Here is a 19,283-nt window from a genome sequence, read left to right on the forward strand (position 1 = left end):
AAATTCAGAAAATCAGAAATTGGTAAACTTTTCATAATTGTAATTAATATTTTTAACTGAAAACGTCTGTGAGTTGGTCATAAGCCAAACACACCATTTTTCTTCCTTTTTTGGCGAGTAGGTGATGGGGGAGAGAAGATTCATGTTATTCAACTTATGTCAAACCTCTTTTAAGATTTACCTTAGCTTTCACATTTTTCCAACCTCAAAATATCAGGAAACCACACTATTGTATTCTTCAGGTCACGTATAGTGGGAAAGTTTGGTTTCTATTTTTTTTTAAATTACAAAGATGTTTCCTGTACTTGAAACCCAGAATTAAAAATAGAGGATGTGAATTTGAAGCTAATCTCAAATTATGGATTCCCCCCTCCCCCCCCCCACCAGCCTTAGACTGGTCCAGTAGAATTCACATTACAAACGTAACAAGAGGGAGCTGATTAAATGGTTTAGGAGATGTACACCATTCACAGTGCATTGTGACAGTGCAAGGAAAGCTTGGGAGAATATAGGTGGCCCTTGATTTTTGTTTGATCATGTGACTGTGGGGATGCTGCAATGGTCTTAAGTGTAGGAACTAAGCACAAGTCATTTTTTCCCAGTCAGGTTGTAACTGAATGGTCCTTAAATGAATGGTTGCAAGTCAAGGGTGCTCTGAATATTGTGCATTGTGTAAAGTAGATAGTTGGAATAACCAATCAATCACAGTAGAGCTAGAAGGGACCTTGGAGGTCTTATAGTCCAACCCTCTCCTCAAGCAGCCGATCCAGTGGTGGCTAACCTTTTTGTCGCTATGTGTCAAAAGTGTGTGCATGTGCGCCAGTGTGCACATTCATAATGCAATGTGTGTGCACCCCCCCCACATGCACGTGTGACCCTCCCGTGCTCCACCTGCCCTCTACGCCTCTAGGTGCCCCCCTGTGCATGTGACTCTCATGCGTGTGACCCATGCATGTGCACGACCTACTCACCCACCCTGCAGAAGCATGTGTGTCTCCCATAGGCACCCCCCATGCATATGCGGCAGGGACCTGAAAACCAGCTGGCCGGTGGGAGGTGCACACAAGTGGTGGGTTTCAAATATTTTTAGAACCTCTTCTGTAGGTGTGGCTTGATTTGTGGCAGTGGCTTTCTGGGCATGTGACCGGGTGGGAGTGGCTTGCCAGCCATGTAACTGGGTGGGCGTGGGCAACTTGTAAAATGTGGCGAAACTCACTTAACAATGCTCTTGTTTAGCAACCAAAATGTTGGCTCAGAAACTCTGGCATTGAAGTGTGCAAGTCTTAAAGCTGTCAAGTTACAAGACCCTTGCACCCATAATCCTTTAGGGAAAAAAACCCAGGGGTGTTCAAACGTAACAGCTTTAAGGCTTTAAGGTTTAGATAGGACTCTTAGAGGTGGGCAGGGCAATTGGTGAGCCAGCCAATCAGTGAGCGACAGGTAGGGCAAGCGTGGTGCAGACGGGCGGGGGGAGGGAGCTGGAACCAGTTCTAAAAGGCACAGTAGATTTGTGGAACCTCTTCTAGAGAAGAGGTTAGGACTGGCAGGAACCCACCCCTGGTGCACACACATGTGCGGTGGAGCTGAGCTGGGGCAAGAGCTTGCATGCCTGCAGAGAGGGCTCTGTGTGCCACCTGTGTTGCGTGTGCCATAGGTTTGCCATCATGGCCCTATACCATTTCTTATAGGTGGTTGCCCAATCTTTTCTTACAAACTTCCAGCACCCACAACTCCTGAAGGCAAGCCATTCCACTGGTTAATTGCCCTCACTGTTAGGCAGTTTCTCCTTAATTCCGGGTTGCTTCTCTCTTTGGTTAGATTCCATCTGTTGTCTCTTGTGTTGCCTTCTGATGTTTTGGGAAATAAGTTGAGCCCCCTCTTTCTTTGTGGCAGCCCCTCAAATACTGGAATGCTTCTATCATGTCCCCCTAGTCCTTCTTTTCTCTAGACTAGCCATATTCAGTTCCTGCAACTGTTCTTCACATATTTTAGTCTCCAGGCCTTTAATCATCCTAATTGCTCTTGTCTTCACTTCTTCCAAAGTCTCAACATCTTTTTTTTTTTAATGTGGTGACCAAAACTGGATGCAGTACTCCAAGTGTGGCTGTACTAAGGATTTATAAATCAGTATTAATCCTTCGCATGATTTTGATTCTATGCCTCTGTTTACACAGCCAAGGATTGTATTAGCATTTTTGGCTGCTGTTGCTGCACACTGCTAGCGCATGTTTAAGTGATTGTCCATTAGGACTCCAAGGTATCTCTCACAGTTACTGTTTTTGAGCCAGGTTTCGCCTAATCTCTTCTTGTACCAAATTGATTAGTACTAATTAATTAATTAATTTGTGATGGATTGATTTGTGCTAATTTGTACCAAAACCCTTGGGCTAGATTTCTAGTATTACATACTGTGATACTCTAAGAATCTCAGCATCTTGACTGCTCATAGGATAGGGTTAGTTCTTGCTGTAAATATCACTTGATTGGATTGGTGAGAATGCAGGTACCTTTGTCTATTTAAGGAAATATTTGACATCCATTCGCAGCCACCTGTATCATTGCTGCTTCCCCTACACTGATAATTTGCATTTCCCTCATGTACGCTATGATGACAGATGCATTGATTTATTTATACTGCCCGAATCCATTTCCTACTGCAGAAAGCTCTCAAGGCAATTGACTAGCGAAAGTAATTTGAAATACACACAGCCTCATCTTTTCACATCCCTATTCTGAAATCAAAGCTAAAATAATGAAATTAGTCAGCATTTTCTTGTTGTCTTATTAAAAATGTGCTGCCTTTCCATCTCTTCAAGGAGGGACCTAGAGAGAGAGAAAAGGGGAAGAGAAAAATGCCAGCAAATATATCTTCCTGTTTTATGCTTGATTAAACCGAACGGCAAGGGGGAGAGAAGAAGGAGATGAAATTAAATTACATTTGTATTTCATATTCTTCACTTGAGGTGAAATTGGTATTAATGCTGCAGTATCAAAAGAGAGGCCATTAATAACTCCCATTTCCTTGAAGATTTTTAGAGCTTTCCTTGCAGAAATACTGGAATTCTTACCATATGTAGAACAAAGAAAGCTCTTTTTTTGAGAATTTTGCAATCAAATGAGGACAATAAAGGAGAATATTTACATCTCAGGGTTGAAATGTCTTGCAGACATTTCACTAGCACTGATGATGTTACCTAGTTTGAGTAAGGGAAGGTCTGCAAGAAAACAACCAAGCTCAGAGAGCACCAAGGAGCCCTCAAGTGAGGACAGGTAAGGATATTTTGGCATAGTGGTAAGGCAACAGCAGAAGGTGGGGGGGATAAAATTAATTTTGGTCAACACTAAATTAGTGCTAGCTTTTTTCAGTGTTTAATTGTCTACTGTTTAATTCTATTGGTAAGGGACACTGTTTCATTTTTCTGAAACAGACAAAAATAAAATTTGGGTTCTAGCAAGACTAAATTTAGAATAGAATAAAATAGAATAGAATGGAATTCTTTATTGGCCAAGTGAGATTGGACACACAAGGAATTTGTCTTTGGTGCCGATGATTGCAGTAAATATAAAAAGACAAGATACATTCATTAAGAATCATAAGGCACAACACTTAATGATAGTCATTGGGTACAAATAAGCAATTTGGAAACAATATCAATATAAATCATAAGGATACAAGCCACAAAGTTAGTCATACAGTCATAAGTGGGAGGAGATGGGTGATAGGAACGATGAGAAGACTAAGAGTAATAGTAATGCAGCCTTAGTGAATCGTTTGACAGTGGTGAGGGAATTATTTGTTTAGTGTTCGGGGCGAAAAACTGTTCTTGTGTCTAGTTGTCTTGGTGTGTGCAGTACTCTATAACATCATTTTGAGGGTAGGAGTTGAAACAATTTATGTCCAGGATGCAAGGGGTCTGTAAACATTTTCACGGCCCCCTTTTTGACTCGTGCAGTGTACAGGTCCTCACTGGAAGGCAGGTTGGCAGTTTTTTCTGCAGTTCTGATTCTCCTCTGAAGTCTGTGTCTGTCTTGTTGGGTTGCAGAGCCAAACCAGACAGTTATGGAGGTGCAGATGACAGACTCAATAATTCCTCCGTAGAACTGAATCAGCAGCTCCTTGGGCAGTTTGAACTTCCTGAGTTGGCGCAGAAAGAACATCCTTTGTTGTGCTTTTTGATGACGTTTTTGATGTAGGTGTCCATTTTAGATCTTGCGATATGTTAGAACCTGGAAATTTGAAGGTCTCTACTGTTGATACTGTGTTCTTTAAACAGAAAAATAGCAAACCATGATGTCCAAAGTGGTCTAAAAAGTGGAATGTGAGGAATCCAAATGCCAGGTACGGTTTTAGAATTAGGAGACAAGTCAGAGGAAGAGAAGATACTCCAAATATTTCTCCCAGAATCTCAAGTCATTCTAGACAGAAATCAACCTATTCTCCAAAGCACTTGAGGGCATGACAAGAATTAATAGATGGAAACTTATCCAGGAGAGAAGCAACTTAGAATTAAGGAGAAATTTCTTGTCACTGAGAACAATCAATCAATGGAACTACTTGCCTCCAGAAGTTGCAGGTGCTCCATCACCAAAGGTTCTTCAGAAGAGATTGGACAGCAATTTGTCTGAAATGGTATAGATTAGACTAGAGTCTCCTGCTTAAGCAGGAGTTCTGAGTAGAAGACTTTCCAAGGTCCCTTCCAACTATGATTCTATAATTCTGTAACTTTCCTTTGAGGGGTTGACATCTCTTTTCTTTCTTGTCTTTTGAGATTTGAAAATGTGCTTTTCTTCTCCCTTACTTTCACAACGAATGTTTGGCAAGTCAGGAAGCCTCACAGCACTGCCTTGTCAAACAGTGATGGTAAATGTAAAGAAAGAAGGCACGGCCAACAACTTAACATGGTTTTTCTAGAATTTGGTTCTTTCCTGCCCTGCGTTCATTCCACTTTGAGTGTTATCACCCCCAGCCCCCAACAAGCTGGACATAGCTGAAGCAGAGTGAATGTTCAACCACATCAATCATTCACAGATCCTGATATAGAGCAGAAACATGACACAGAAATTCACCATCTCCAAATGCCCTTTGGAGAAGGACTTCTCTGGGCAATGGATTAAATTGCCCAACAAACGTATCCCTGATTAAAATCTATCAGGCTCTTGCCACAACCTATCAGTTCTCCTTGACAATTTATTGAGTGTTCAACTGTTGGGTAACGAATCACGCAAACCCTGAAGCTCGGTCATTGCTCGGTCAAAAATGGGAGGAAATCCTGCATCCTTTCTCTGTAGCTTGGGAACATGCCAAAATCTGAATGTTTACTGTATTCTTGTCAATTGTTGTTGAGGTCACTTTGATGAAATTGCTAGCAAGTTTTGAAAACTATCTTGAGCTCCTGGATGAAAAGTTATAAATATAATATAGTATTTATTTTGCAGATGTCATTTCAGTCTGGGACATGGAGCAGATAAATGACCAGTAAATCTCTTAATAATTTATGTTAGCAGAATAACAGAGTTGGAAGGGACCTTAGAGGTCTTCTAGTCCTACTCCCTGCTCAGGAAGGAAATCCTATACCATTTCACATAAATGATTGTCCAATCTTTTTTTGAAAACCTCCAGTGATGAACCACCCATAACTTCTGAAGACAAGCTGTTCCAATGGTTAATTGTTACCAATTAACAATGTAGGAGTCCCTCAAATATTGGAACATTGCTATCGTATACCCCCTAGTTCTATTTTTCGAATCCCTAGCACCACATAATGGAGTGAGCTCCCGTTACTTGTCCCAGCTTCTGCCAACCTAGCAGTTTGAAAGCATGTAAAAATGCAAGTAGAAAAATAGGAACCACCTTTGGTGGGAGGGTAACAGCGTTCCATGCACCTTCAGCATTTAGTCATGCCAGCCACATGACCACGGAGACATCTTCGGACAGCGCTGGCTCTTCGGTTTTGAAATGGAGATGAGCACCATTCATCCCTCTAGATTTGGGAATGACTAGCACATATATGCGGGGGGAATCTTTACCTTTACTTTATTAAAAGCAAAGTCAGGAAAGAAGATGAATATCAGATGAAATGACACTGAGAGACAGAATTGCTGGAGATAGCAACTGTGGCGACAGAGATGTGGAGATACATACACTACAAAGGGCGACAAGAGATAATTCTTCCTATTAACTATATGTAGAATTATTTCAGCAATCAGAACTTTGATTGCCACCTTTGTGTTGGCAGTTTACGATTATAGTGCTTGATTGGGGAGATGGAGTGAAAAGATTCTGGCTAGTCGTTGTTCTAAAATTGTCTCTCTTCCTCCTGTAATGAGTAGACATAAGGTTGGGTTTGTTAGATACATTGCAATGTCAAAAATTAATTACATCCATGACAGCAGTTGTGTTACTTGACAAGACTCATTCACTGCAGCTGCCTTTAGATTCTTTCTCTTTTAGTGGTTTCAGTATAATATAAACATGACCCTTTGAAAATGGCTAGGTTCCAGGAAATTGTTCTTTCAGAGCAGCAAATTTAGCCTCATTGTTTTTCCTTTTCCACATTTAATTTAAGATTCTTTTTTCTAGATCAGGGGTCTCCAAACTTGGCAACTTTGAGACTTGAGGACTTTGAAGTCACAATGGCATTGGAAAAAGTGACATGACTTTTTCCCCCCACATAACCAGTGGTGGGATTCAGCTGGTTCACATCTATTCGGGAGAACCGATTGCTAACTTTCTAAGCAGTTCAGAGAACCGGTTGTTGGAAGAAATCTCCTATTGTTTTTCCCCACTTTCCAGGGCTAATCCTATAAGGAAGGCAAGCAGGAAACATTCTGGCGTTGTTTTCAGCCTAATCTTTATTGCCCTGCTTACAGAAACTGCCTCTCCGGTTAACCCTTTTTACATTGTAACAGCTAAGATGAAGCGCCCATCGACCTGAGTGATGTTGAGTTGGCCACGCCACACAGTCACATGGCCACTGAGCCTCGCTACCCAGCTGGTAATTTGGGTAGAAAACCAGCTTTTAAATCATTCGAATCCCATCACTGCACATAACCATTGCAGCATCTCCATGGTCACATGATCAAAATTCAGATTCTTGGCAACTGACTCATATTTATGATGAATGTGGTTTCCCAGGGTTGTATGATCACCTTTTGTGACCTTCTGACAAGAAAGGTCAATGGGGAAGCCAGATTCATTTAACAACCATGTTCCTAACTTAACAACTGCAGTGATTCACTTAACATCTGTTGCGAGAAATGTAATAAAATGGGGCAAAACTCACTTAACAACTTTCTCACTTAGCAACAGAAATGTTGGGCTCATTTTTTCCAGGGTCTGCAGGGGAAGCAAAAACCCTTCCACTATTTCTCCAGAAAGCAACGAGTGTACTACTTCTTCTGGGAAATTATACCCATGGAAAATATTTTTTCTCTCATGATTTCCCTTGAGAATTAATGGAAGTATAGAAAAAACAGAGGAATTGCAGACCACTGGAGGAAATGTTGCATCATGAAAGAGAGGATAGTTAGCACTTGTTTCTTTCATCTTGGAATGAATGAATGAATCAACCAACCAACCAACCAATTGTAAAAATCTGAGAGATGGGAGACGAACTAACTTTCTCTGAGTATTGAGATATTGGCTTTATTTTTGTGTTGTGCTGTAGGTATGTTTTGATGTAATGTTAGATGCCCAGAGTTACTATGTTGAGCTGGGTGACCACATAAATCAAGTAAATAAACAAACAAACATATACATGTTTGATGTTTGATGTTTATTGGTCTTGTATGCCACCCACTCCCGAAGGAGTCCGGGCGGCTTACAATAAACAAGGGAAGGGGATAAATAGACAAAACAACACTTTACAAATACACAACATTCACAGTTACCGTGGGGCTGGGTATTTCAAAAGCCCCCCGGCCTGCTGGAGCAGCCAGGACTTAGTGGCTTTGCGGAAGGCCGGGAGGATAGTAAGGGTCCGGATCTCTACGGGGAGGTCGTTCCAAAGGGCTGGAACTGCAACAGAGAAGGCTCTCCCCCGGGGAGTCGCCAGCTGACATTGGCTGGCAGATGGAATCCGGAGAAGACCTAGCCTGTGAGATCTGATCGGTCTATGGGAGGTAATCGGCAGGAGGCGGTCTCTCAGGTACCCAGGTCCAATGTCATGTAGGGCTTTATAGGTAACAACCAGCACCTTGAAGCGGGTCCGGAGACTAATGGGTAGCCAGTGCACCTCGCAGAGGATAGGTGTAACGTGGGTGTACCTGGGTGCACCCACAATCGCTCGTGCGGCTGCGTTCTGGACTAGCTGAAGTCTTCGAACACTCTTCAAGGGCAGTCCCATGTAGAGCGCGTTACAGTAACATGCATTTCCATTAGGTGTATTCAAACAGAGAATGCTAACTCTTGGTGGTCAGGTAGACTCAGATGGAGAAGATGATAGAGATGGATGGATGGATAACAGAAAAGATGGTCTTTAAGAAGCCACCTGCATTCCACATTTGACTTCTCTCTTCAGAGATGTCCAAACCTCTATGGCTATCCTTCCTGCTGAAAAGAGCTTGCTTCTGCCCTTAATAAATATCCCTATATTTTCTGTTCTTCACAGGAGAAAGCTATGTATGTTCATCAGACAACTTCTTTAAGAAAGTGGAGTATACCAAGAATGTCAACCCAAACTGGTCAGTCAATGTGAAAACCTCTGCCAACATGAAAGCTCCTCAGTCTCTGGCCAGTAGCAACAGTGCCCAGGCGAAGGAGAACAAGGATTTTGTGCGTCCCAAGTTGGTGACCATCATCCGGAGTGGAGTGAAGCCAAGGAAGGCGGTGCGCGTGCTCCTGAATAAGAAAACAGCTCATTCTTTTGAGCAGGTGCTCACTGACATTACCGAAGCCATAAAGCTGGAAACTGGAGTCGTTAAAAAGCTGTATACATTGGATGGGAAGCAGGTAAGGCCTTTAAACCTTCTGCTCAGCAGTGGGACAAACAAGGACATAGCAACCTTTTGGTAAATTGGTTCCAGTTATGGTCAAGCCATAAGTTTATGTGGAAGAGAATTGAATTCTTTATTGGCCAAGTGTGATTGGACACACAAGGAATTTGTCTTTGGTGCATATAGAATAGAATAGAATAGAGAGTAGCGTAGAGTAGAGTAGAATAGAATGGAGAATAGAATAGAGTAGAGTAGAATAGAATAGAATAGAATAGAATATAGAATAAAGTAGAGTAGAATAGAATAGAATGGGAGTAGGAGTAGGAGTAGGAATAGAATATAAAGTAGAGTAGAGTAGAATAGAATTGAATAGGAATAGGAATAGACTATAGAGTAAAATAGAGTAGAGTAGAATAGAATAGAATATAGAATAAAGTAGAGTAGAATAGAATAGAGTAGGAGTAGGAATAGAATACAGAATAAAGTAGAGTAGAATAGAATAGGAATAGGAATAGAATATAGAGTAAAGTAGAGCAGAACAGAATAGAACAGAACAGAATAGAATAGAATTCTTTATGGCCCAAATGTGCCTGGACACACAAGGAATTTGTCTTTGGTGCAGATGCTCTCAGTGTACATAAAAAGACAAGATACATTCAAGGTACAACACTTAATGATAGTCACAGGGTACAAATAAGCAATCAGGAAACAATCAATATCAATATACATCGTAAGGATACAAGCAACAAAGTTACAGTCCTGCAGTCATAAGTGGGAGGAGATGGGTGATAGGAACGATGAGAAGACTAATAGTAATTGTAATGCAGCCTTAGTGAATAGCTTGACAGTGGTGAGGGAATTAGTTGTTTAACAGAATTAAGCAAACAAAAACATAGCCATAGACCCATAAAAAGAGTACATATAAATGGGGACAGTAGGACAGGGATGGTAGGCACGCTGGTGCGCTTATGCACGCCCCCTTAAGGACCTCTTAAGAAATGTGTAAGGTCCATGGTAGACAGCTTAAGGTAAAAGGTATGGGGGTTAGAGGAACCAACAACAGGATCAAGTAGGGTGTTCCACTCATTTACTATTCTATTGCTGAAATAGTTTTTCCTGCAATCAAGTTTGTATCTAGTGATAGCCCTTGTGTTATTTCAGTTGAAGTAAAAGTAGTCATTAACAGGTAAGACGTCATGGCAGATTATCTTGTGCATTAAACTCAGGTCGGAATGTAGACGGCATAGTTCAAGGTTATCCAGGCCTAAAATTTCAAAATTCCTGGTGATATACGGAATTTTATTACGAGCAGAGGAGTTGAGTACTCTTCTTGTAAAATACAGTACCTCTGGACCCTCTCTAATGTTTTAATGGAATTGTAGAGCATTTCACCAAGGCAGCCAACTTGGATCAAAAGATGAAAAAAAATGCTTCAACGTGGTGGTTCATAGGCTGAAATTTTTGAATCCACTTAATCTGGAGTCTAGAATCTAGAAATTAGACTTCTTAAATTCATATGTTCCTTTCAGAAGAGTCTTTTCCTTCTTTTGTGTCTCTTAACAAAATTTGATTTCTTACTCTGACTGATAGAGGTCTTGTATTGGCCAACTGATTTGGGTCATTTGAGTGGTGTATGAGATTATATTTAGATTAATGTGATCTATTGTGATTATGTGAACCTGGACATCATGTTAGTAAATCGTGGGTTATGATTTAACATGATCTGTGGGGAAGTACCTTCTATGACTTATTCTAAAACCATAAAATCACCCAGAACTTCCTCCTGCATTATAAATGCACTGGGAAATAAGTAACATTTGCGCATTGATTCAAACTATTCATTTAAACGTAAAGAAGAAGGGAGGGAAATACAATTCCACATATATATATATATATATGTGTGTGTGTGTGTGTGTGTGTGTGTGTGATATTTGTGCTGATAAATAAATAAAGGGAGACTAGTATAGATCTATTTCAAGCTATTTAGCTCTTATCAGCTAGCTATACCCTTACTGGGATTCGAACCTGTGCTGTGTTGCGTCTTAGGCAGATGTGTTAACCACTCAGCCACAGAGTTCGATTCCTTATCAGCCAAGCCAGGGTGAAAGTATCTATTTAGAGTTACAACCCCCGGTATGCCCAAATATTTATCAGCACAAATATAACACAAATGTAACATAAAGGCAACAGTAAAAATATTGGGTTTCTGTCTGGATGGTCTCTTGTGACGAGCCGATGGACAGAGAATGGAAGTAGCGATCTTCCTCCCATATTTGAGCATACCGGGGGTTGTAACTCTAAATAAATGAATGAATGAATGAATGAATGAATAAATAAATAAATATAGTCATTTCAATATTTTTAGGTACTGCAAAAGCTTAAATCTATTTTAAGGGGAGGAACAGCACTGAAACAATACTATGTATAAATAAAAAGAAAGAGAGGGAGGAAAGGGCAGCTTGTAAATATGTAATTATAACCTAAATAATTCAAGAATGTTGAGCCAAATTGCTTGAAAATCCTCTCTCCTGTCTCTCTGCTGAAAACCTGCCCGTTCACCCAAGGAATGATGCCTTCAACTTAATCAAACGTGGGGGTAATTCATTAAATAATTCAAAAGCCAAGGTGTCCTTATTCAAATCCATGTACTCCCAAATTTGAAACTGTTATCCTTTCCACCTATTCCTTTTTCCTGCCCTTTACAATCAATATATCTTTTACCCTTGTTTTCTCTGATGTCCGTTTTTTTTTATACAAGAAGCCATGATGTCTAAATGAATGTCCAACGAAGCTCAAAATTAGCCTGCTAAAGTGTCCACCATCTGCTCCCCGATTTGTCATGCCAGGGGCAGCAGGAACTAAATTGTCACTACAGTTTGCATCACGGAGAGAAGGGCAGCCAATGTTCAGAGAATAGCAGGTGCAAAATGGCTGGGATTCTAATCACTAGGAATATTCCTCAAAAGACAGCTCTGTGCAAGCAGTTTGTTTTTGTTTTTAGAGTTTAGTCTCTCAACAGTTAAAGACAGTGAGCTTGTCAGCTGGAAAGCTGGCAGCCTGGGTTTGAGGCTCCAGCACTGCATAACAGGGTGAGCTCCCGTTCCTTGCTCCAGCTCCTGCTCACCTGGCATTTCGAAAGCAAGCCTATGCGAGTAGATTAATAAGTACCATTTTGCTGAGAATGGAACAGCATTCTGTGTGCCTCGGCATATATACACTGCAGTCATAAGTGGGAGGAGATGGGTGATAGGAACAATGAGAAGACTAAGAGTAATCGTAATGCAGCCTTAGTGAATAGTTTGACAGTGGTGAGGGAATTATTTATTTAGCGGAGTGATGGTGTTCAGGAAAAAAACTGTTCTTGTGTCTAGTTGTCTTGCTTTGCAGTGCCCTATAGCGTCATTTTGAGGGTAGGAGTTGAAACAATTTATGTCCAGGATGTGAGGGGTCTGTAAATATTTTCACAGCCCTCTTTTTGACTCCTACGCAGGTCTTCAATGGAAGGCAGGTTGGCAGTAACTGTTTTTTCTACAGTTCTGCAGTTCTGTTTGTTCTGCAGAGACTGTCCTCTGAAGTCTCTTGTGAGAAGGAGTGGGAAGGGAAGGGAAAGAGAAGGGAAGGGACACCTGGTTGGAATAGCTGAAGAGTGCTGAAGAAATCCCAACGAATGACAAACAAACATTTTTTGGTCATTTCCTGGTTTGCTTAAGGGATTACCTTAATATTTTGGATCAATGAACAATGTGAAGGTTTTAAAGCATCATGGGAAAAGTGTTAAAACAGAGATGATGGGGAAATAAAAATGAAGACTGCTCAGGGGGAGCATTAAATACTGATTGTGTGTGTGAGGAAAACTGGGGGAGGGAAGACACCTCAGAAGGTTTGAAATCCTGAGGTAAAACAGAACCGAGCTTCCACATGAATGAACTCTGCGTCAAAATGTTGTTTATTGCACTATTTCATGTCAGTCAATACTAAAAGATTCCTAACCAGGGGCAAGAGGAGAAAGAGAATAGATGGCTGACGCATTTCACATCTACTTCGTTGAGAAACAACCTGTGGCTTGAAATGTCAAACATACTCGCAGAAGAGTTTGCACATCAGAGCACTTATTTATAGCACATGGCAGCTCCTAAAATATACTGGCAAGGATCAGAAATTAATGAGTCACAAGGGCTCCTTTAAATATCTGCACACAGGTCACAAAGAGTTGTGTGTGAGTATTGCTGTTTTAAACCAAGAATGTTGAAAATGGCCAACGTAACAAAGGCACTTTGGTTGATGTTGTAGTTTGACCATAGAGATTATGTGACAGGCATTTTTTGAGTTACAACAAATATTTATCAGGAAAATAAAGGTAAACATTTAAATAATATCACAAAGGTTGGGCATTTCATGCCCCCCCAAATAAGCACTGAAGTGACACCCCAGTCCTGATAAAGCTGTTTGTTTCCATGTTGAGTTCAGAATAGAAGGAATCATAAGCAATCTGTTTTCTTCTCCATGTTGAGACAGAGATTTGACTAAAATGTTAGAATATTCATGACTAGGAGAGACATGGGAACAAGGTCAGCCAATGAATCGGCATAGCAACAAAGTCAGCCAATGGGAGCTTAAACAGATCTGAGTCTGTGCAGAGAATTGAAACAGAAACCTAAGTAGTCTGCTGCTCTGAGAAGTAAACTAGCAGTCTGTCTGGGCTTGTCTGCTGAAGTGAAATTAACTGCTTGTGTTTGCCTTCCCCTGCCACACCCACCAAGCCATGCCCACAGAACTGGTAGTAAAAAATTTTGAATCCCTGCACTGTTCCTCTGATCATCTAAGAAGAGTATTGATCATAGGTAGAAAAATAACAGTAGTGCAACTTCAATCGCATTGCGTCACTCTCATGTCAGACACACCAAGGCATTTCTAGGTTGAAAGGATTAGTTAGTGGCATCACTGTTGCTTGGGGGACACCCAGTTGGGAGCTCCTTTCATGTCCCTGGCAGGAGCTGGAGCGAAGGATGGGAGCTCACCTTGCCTCACAGCAGCACTTGGGTCTCAAACATTGACTCGCTAACCTCCAACCCAGCATCCTAACCAAGTGAGTCACCGTGCTCTACGTGAACTTCAACAATAAGTCAATATTTACTTACCTAAACAAATAAACAGAAGGACCAGAGACAAGCAAAAAAGCAGCAGGAGCAGGAGTGATCTCCGACTTTCTGCTGGGTTCCCCAATGACTTTGCCTCTTAGAAGCTACCCAGAGAACATTGGAAATCAAAATCACGTGATCACAGAGATACCACAAGAGTCACAACTCTGCGAATAAAACTGATCTGAAGATCCTTGAAATTTCAATTCCACACTTCTAATAGGTCCTAGATTTGTTTATGCATTTTTACGTTAGCAGATTTTAGGTACCTTAATTCAAAAATTGTTGCAATGCAATGCACCATTTGGGCTAACATGAGAGTACAAACAGACAAACAAAATGGCAGCTTTAGTAGTGTATAGATATTTTGTCAGTGAACTCCTCCTCACTCCTGCCAAAATTCCATTTTCTTTAAGCAGAAATGTAAAATAAATTCTGCATGTGGATAAGGCAACACAAGAAATGGGACACTAATCCTTGCTTCAGTTTGAATCAACTCAAGAAATAAGCAAAACGACATCTCCAGAAACTGCTAAAAGCAAAATTCCAAACTGTTCTTATTTTAGAAGTTGCCTCTTCTTTGACTCAAATGTTATATCTCCCTGAAGCCCAAAACCAGAGGCTTTAGCTCGGGCAGCTTCTCTATGCTGCAGATTCTGCTTTTCAGTCCGAAAAAACCAAGGAAAGATAATTTTCAACCTAATACAAAAGTTAAGACTAAAAAATGCAAAGAGCGTAATTTAATCACTGTTTCTCCCTAAGCTGTAACAAAAATCTCCTTGCTCCAATTCGAAACCAACAGAAAGGAGGGTGGATGCTTATATCTCACTTTGTCCTTGTTATTAGCTCTTATTCTATGAATTTGTTTGGTTTTATATATTTTTTTAAAATCTGAATGGTTCCTAGGAACGGGAAGTACAAAGCAATTAAGGCACCTTTGGGATTTGCTAAGCCAGGATCAAGGGTGGGCTGCTGGGGATTCTCGGGATCGGGAAAACCTCTAGCTAAGATTCTGTGCAGTTCAGAGAACCCCCAAATCCCACTCCTGGCTGCGCCCACCTCACCCCTCCCAGGAGTCTCCATACAGCCGGAATGCAGGAAAGTGCAGGGCATCCACTGAAGCTTGAGGAGGGTGAAAAATGGGTCTATTGTAAGTTCGGGAAGGCCGGAAATAGGTTTGTTTGGGAGAACCTCTAGCTAAGATTCTGTGCAGTTTGGAGAACACCCAAATCCCACTCCTGGCTGGCCCTGCCCACCCTGTCTCACTCCTCCTAGGAGTCCCCACGCGGTCCGTTTGGGATGCAGGTAAGTGCAGGGCACACATGGAGGTTCGGGGAGGGCGAAAAATGGGCCTACCAGAAGTTTGCATATCTGGCCTCCAGAGCGTCTCCAGAGCCTGGGAAGGCTGTTTTCGCACTCCCGAGGCTCAACGAAAGCCTCTGTAGCCTGGGAGGGCAAAAACACCCCCTCATCATGTTGCAGGAGGCCGACTAGGCCACTCTCACCCAGCAAGCGGGCAGAGAACCCCTCGCTAAAAGTTTTGAAGCCCACCCCTGCTTGCACCCGGAGAATTCCCCAGACAGCATTCCCAGAACTCTGAGGAATTCTGAGAGTTAGGGTTAGCATATACATGTTTGTGATACATGTATATAGTATATGATAAAATATTATATAAAACCATTATAAAATCTCCATAATATGGCCTCATAGAGTTGCAATAGAATAGATGTTATAGTTAATATCGTATAGTTAACATATTATAGTTAATTATAACCTCATGCTCCTTAGCAGCATCTCATCAGTCTATCTTCCAAGGTCTTTTCCACATGCCATTGCACATGTGCTCTGCTTTTTGACATTAATATGCTCTTTCCTTTTTCCACTCTCTTTTTCATTGTTCTTTGGGGCTTTGCATTAGAGCCTTTGTAATCATCAGAGACTGTCTTTCCCTCTCTGGTTTCTTGTTATATTTTTCAAGTCCTAAAGAGAAAAAGAAATGAAAGAAACCTGCAGGCTACCTCAGCTGACTGCTTGCTGCAGTTTAGCAGTTCAAATCTCACCGGCTCAAGGTTGACTCAGCCTTCCATCCTTCCGAGGTGGTTAAATGATAGCAAAGAGGTATAGAATGCTTTCTTAAGTGCCATCTATCAAACTTCCAGATGTTTTCAGTCCAGATCCAATTGTTTGTTGCTGCATTGAGTGAGCTACATAATCTTGGAGACATGGCAATTAGGAGGCTTTATTGTTGGCAACTCAAAAAAGGCTTGAGTATCCTATACTCAAGTGGCTCAGTGGCTAGGACCCTGAGCTTGTCAATCAGAAAGGTCGGCAGTTCAGCGGTTCGAATCCCTAGCGCTGCATAATGGAGTGAGCTCCCATTACTTGTCCCAGCTTCTGCCAACCTAGCAGTTTGAAAGCACGTAAAAATGCAAGTAGAAAAATAGGCACCACCTTTGGTGGGAAGGTAACAGCATTCCGTGCGCCTTCAACGTTGAGTCATGCCAGCCACATGACCACAGAGGCATCTTTGGACAGCACTGGCTCTTGGGCTTTGAAATGGAGACGAGCACTGCCCTCTAGAGTTGGGAACGACTAATACATATGTGCGAGAGGAACCTTTGCCTTTACCTTTATCCCATATTAACAAGTTAGTGTCTAAATATATTAAAGAACACAATGAATATTTCTTATAAATTTAAGCTGAGATGCATTTAACAAAAGATGTTTTCTGATATTTATGTGACAGCTTAGATTCAGTTTCTAAAAGGTCTTATCTCATAAATCCATTAAATTGGAAGTGATGGTTTGGGATTATCTCACCACTGCTGAAGTTTATTTTCATATCTTTAAGTTGGTTACTATGGTGTTACAAAAATAAATGTACATTAAAAATGTGTTTACATATCTCTGTTCCCCAAATTCCCCAAAGTTGGAATTTATCATTACATGAATAATTATGGATGCCAGGGGCAAAATAAATTATTTTTCAGGATTGTAAAGTCCCACAGGCAATCTCATACCATCCATGTATTTGTTTTATATTCTTAAACTTGGCTCTTTTATTAATTAAATGGAAAGATTTATCAATATTACTGTGTTTTCCCAAAAATAAGACAGGGTCTTATTTTCTTTTGACCCCCGAAATAAGAACTTGGCCTTATTTTGGGGGAGGTCTTATTATTTTTGAGGTGCTGAAGGCGGTGAGCATGGTCACTACACGGCTGCTGCTTTGTTGCAATATTTTCAGGGAGGGCTTATTTTCAGGGGAGGGATTATTTTAGCGCATGCGTTCAAAAGCCCGATTGGGCTTATTATCTGGGGAGGTCTTATTTTGGGGGAAATATGGTATTTCATATAGTCATGACATATGCAAAAATTAGGCTGAATCATTTTCTATATATGCCATGTTTTGTTGGTTACTGTTTCCTAGTTTCCCCCCCATCTCAATTTTCTCCCTCTCTCCCTGTCTCTCTCTCTCTTTGTGGAAATTTCAGCTTGATTGTTTGTTTGTGGATGTTTCATTACCCACCTAGATAACATCATCAATGTGCATGGGTGTGAGGTTTGCTGCCTGTTTAAATATAATGGCTTGCCCTACCACTGTTGGGGATATGGCTCCCTTCTTGGTGGTCCTTGATTAGAATATTGTTTTCTGCCTTATTGTTTATCTGGCACTAATCCCTGCTTATCTACTCTTCTTGTTTCCTTGTTAGGTTCTTTATTGTTTCTTTTGAATGGTGTGAAAATGGGGCTTATCCCTGATTTGTCTGAATGCCAACCTTCCAGTCATTCTCCAGCATTTGGGGATGTGACTTGCTCTAAGATGCTAATAGTTTCCCAGTTTGAAACTGTGGTTGAGCCTGTGAAATAAAATGATTGAACGTTTTAAAAATGAAAAACAGCGGGCAGCAGAATGATACAAAAGGGGTTGTGACACATCACATAGATAGATGGCTCTCTGAATTTCCATTCTTGCTCAGGTTGTAAAGGATTTGGGCGGGGGCCTATGTTAGAAGTTCCAATGGTGTTTTCCCTGTCCCAATAATCCATGAGGGAGGGCATCATTATAAAAAGCCTGGAATCAAATTTTCATCCCTGGAGTTTATGACCCCTGTGGTGAATGATTATAAGCCATTGCTAAAGAAAAAATACCAGTAAGAATGCAGGGCAGTGATAGTGAACCTTTCCGGCACTGAGTGCCCAGATCAGAATGTGCATGCATGCGCATACGCCAGAGCTCCGGAAGCCTGAAGACCAGTTGGCTGGCACGTGCATGCCTGTTTTTTGGCTGTTTTTTTGGGCTGTTTTCAGGCCATTTTTGGTCCAGAAAACAGCCTGAAATCAGCCTGGAAAACGCCCTAAAAACGCTCAGGATTTGGGGCATTTTTCGAGCCATTTTAAGGCTGTTTTCCGGCACTCTGGTGCCCGCGAAGACATGCATGCAGGAAACGAGAAGAGTAGCTGGTGATGGCATGCGTGCCCACAGAGAGGACATTAAATATAGGATGTCAGCATTATAAGAATGAAATTATTTGGCTTTTCATCCAGCTTTAAAGTATAAGACGTACCGTAATTGCAACCTACATCAAGGTATTAGGGGAGATGGACTAAGCAGATTTAGCAAAAGTTAAAATACCTAAAAAGTAAGGAGAAAAAAAAGAGAGAAAGAAAAAGAAAGAGGAAGGAAAAGAGAGACAAAGTGAAAAAGAGAGAGATAAGGAAGGAAAGAAGGAAGGAAGGAAGGAAGGAAGGAAGGAAGGAAGGAAGGAAGGAAGGAAGGAAGGAAGGAAGGAAGGAAGGAAAGAAAATTATAAAGGACTATTGGTTTGTGACTCCTGCCTTTTTGTACATTTGCTAATCAGACAGCAAGTAGATATAGATAGATAGGTAGGTAAGTAGGTATAGATGATATAGATGATAGAGATAGAGATAGAGATAGAGAGGTCTTATTATTTCTGAGGTGTAGGAGGTGGTGAGCATGGTCACCTCATGCCTGCTCCTATGTTGCGTGTTGCTGGACCTGCCACTCTTTTTGTGGCAGCCATTGGCATGACAGAAGGGGCGCAGCAGCTAGGGTTGTGGGAGAGGCCATTAGGTAAGGGCGTATGAGGTGCATGGGACATGTTCCCACCTCCCCCCCTCTTCCGACCTCGCCTCTTCACCTCGTATTGTTTGAGCAGCAAGCAACCAGAGGAAATGGTGGGGACTGGC

The 19,283-nt window shown here is 41.4% G+C and overlaps 1 protein-coding gene across 5 annotated transcripts in view; it reads left to right on the forward strand.

Annotated features, from left to right (window-relative positions):
* DCX (doublecortin) overlaps positions 1–19,283 on the forward strand; it is a 109,983-nt gene that overhangs the window by 17,756 nt on the left and 72,944 nt on the right. For all 5 annotated transcript variants that reach the window (XM_087727175.1, XM_087727174.1, XM_087727176.1 and 2 more), the window contains exon 3: positions 8,610–8,950. In XM_087727175.1, the coding sequence (XP_087583301.1) occupies positions 8,610–8,950 (341 nt within the window). The remainder of the gene's footprint in view (positions 1–8,609; positions 8,951–19,283) is intronic.

Source organism: Thamnophis sirtalis, unplaced genomic scaffold (genome assembly GCF_051295495.1).
Source record: "Thamnophis sirtalis isolate CommonGarterSnake01/CBP01778 unplaced genomic scaffold, rThaSir2_p1.2 scaffold_13, whole genome shotgun sequence".
Taxonomy (NCBI): Eukaryota; Metazoa; Chordata; class Lepidosauria; order Squamata; family Natricidae; genus Thamnophis; species Thamnophis sirtalis.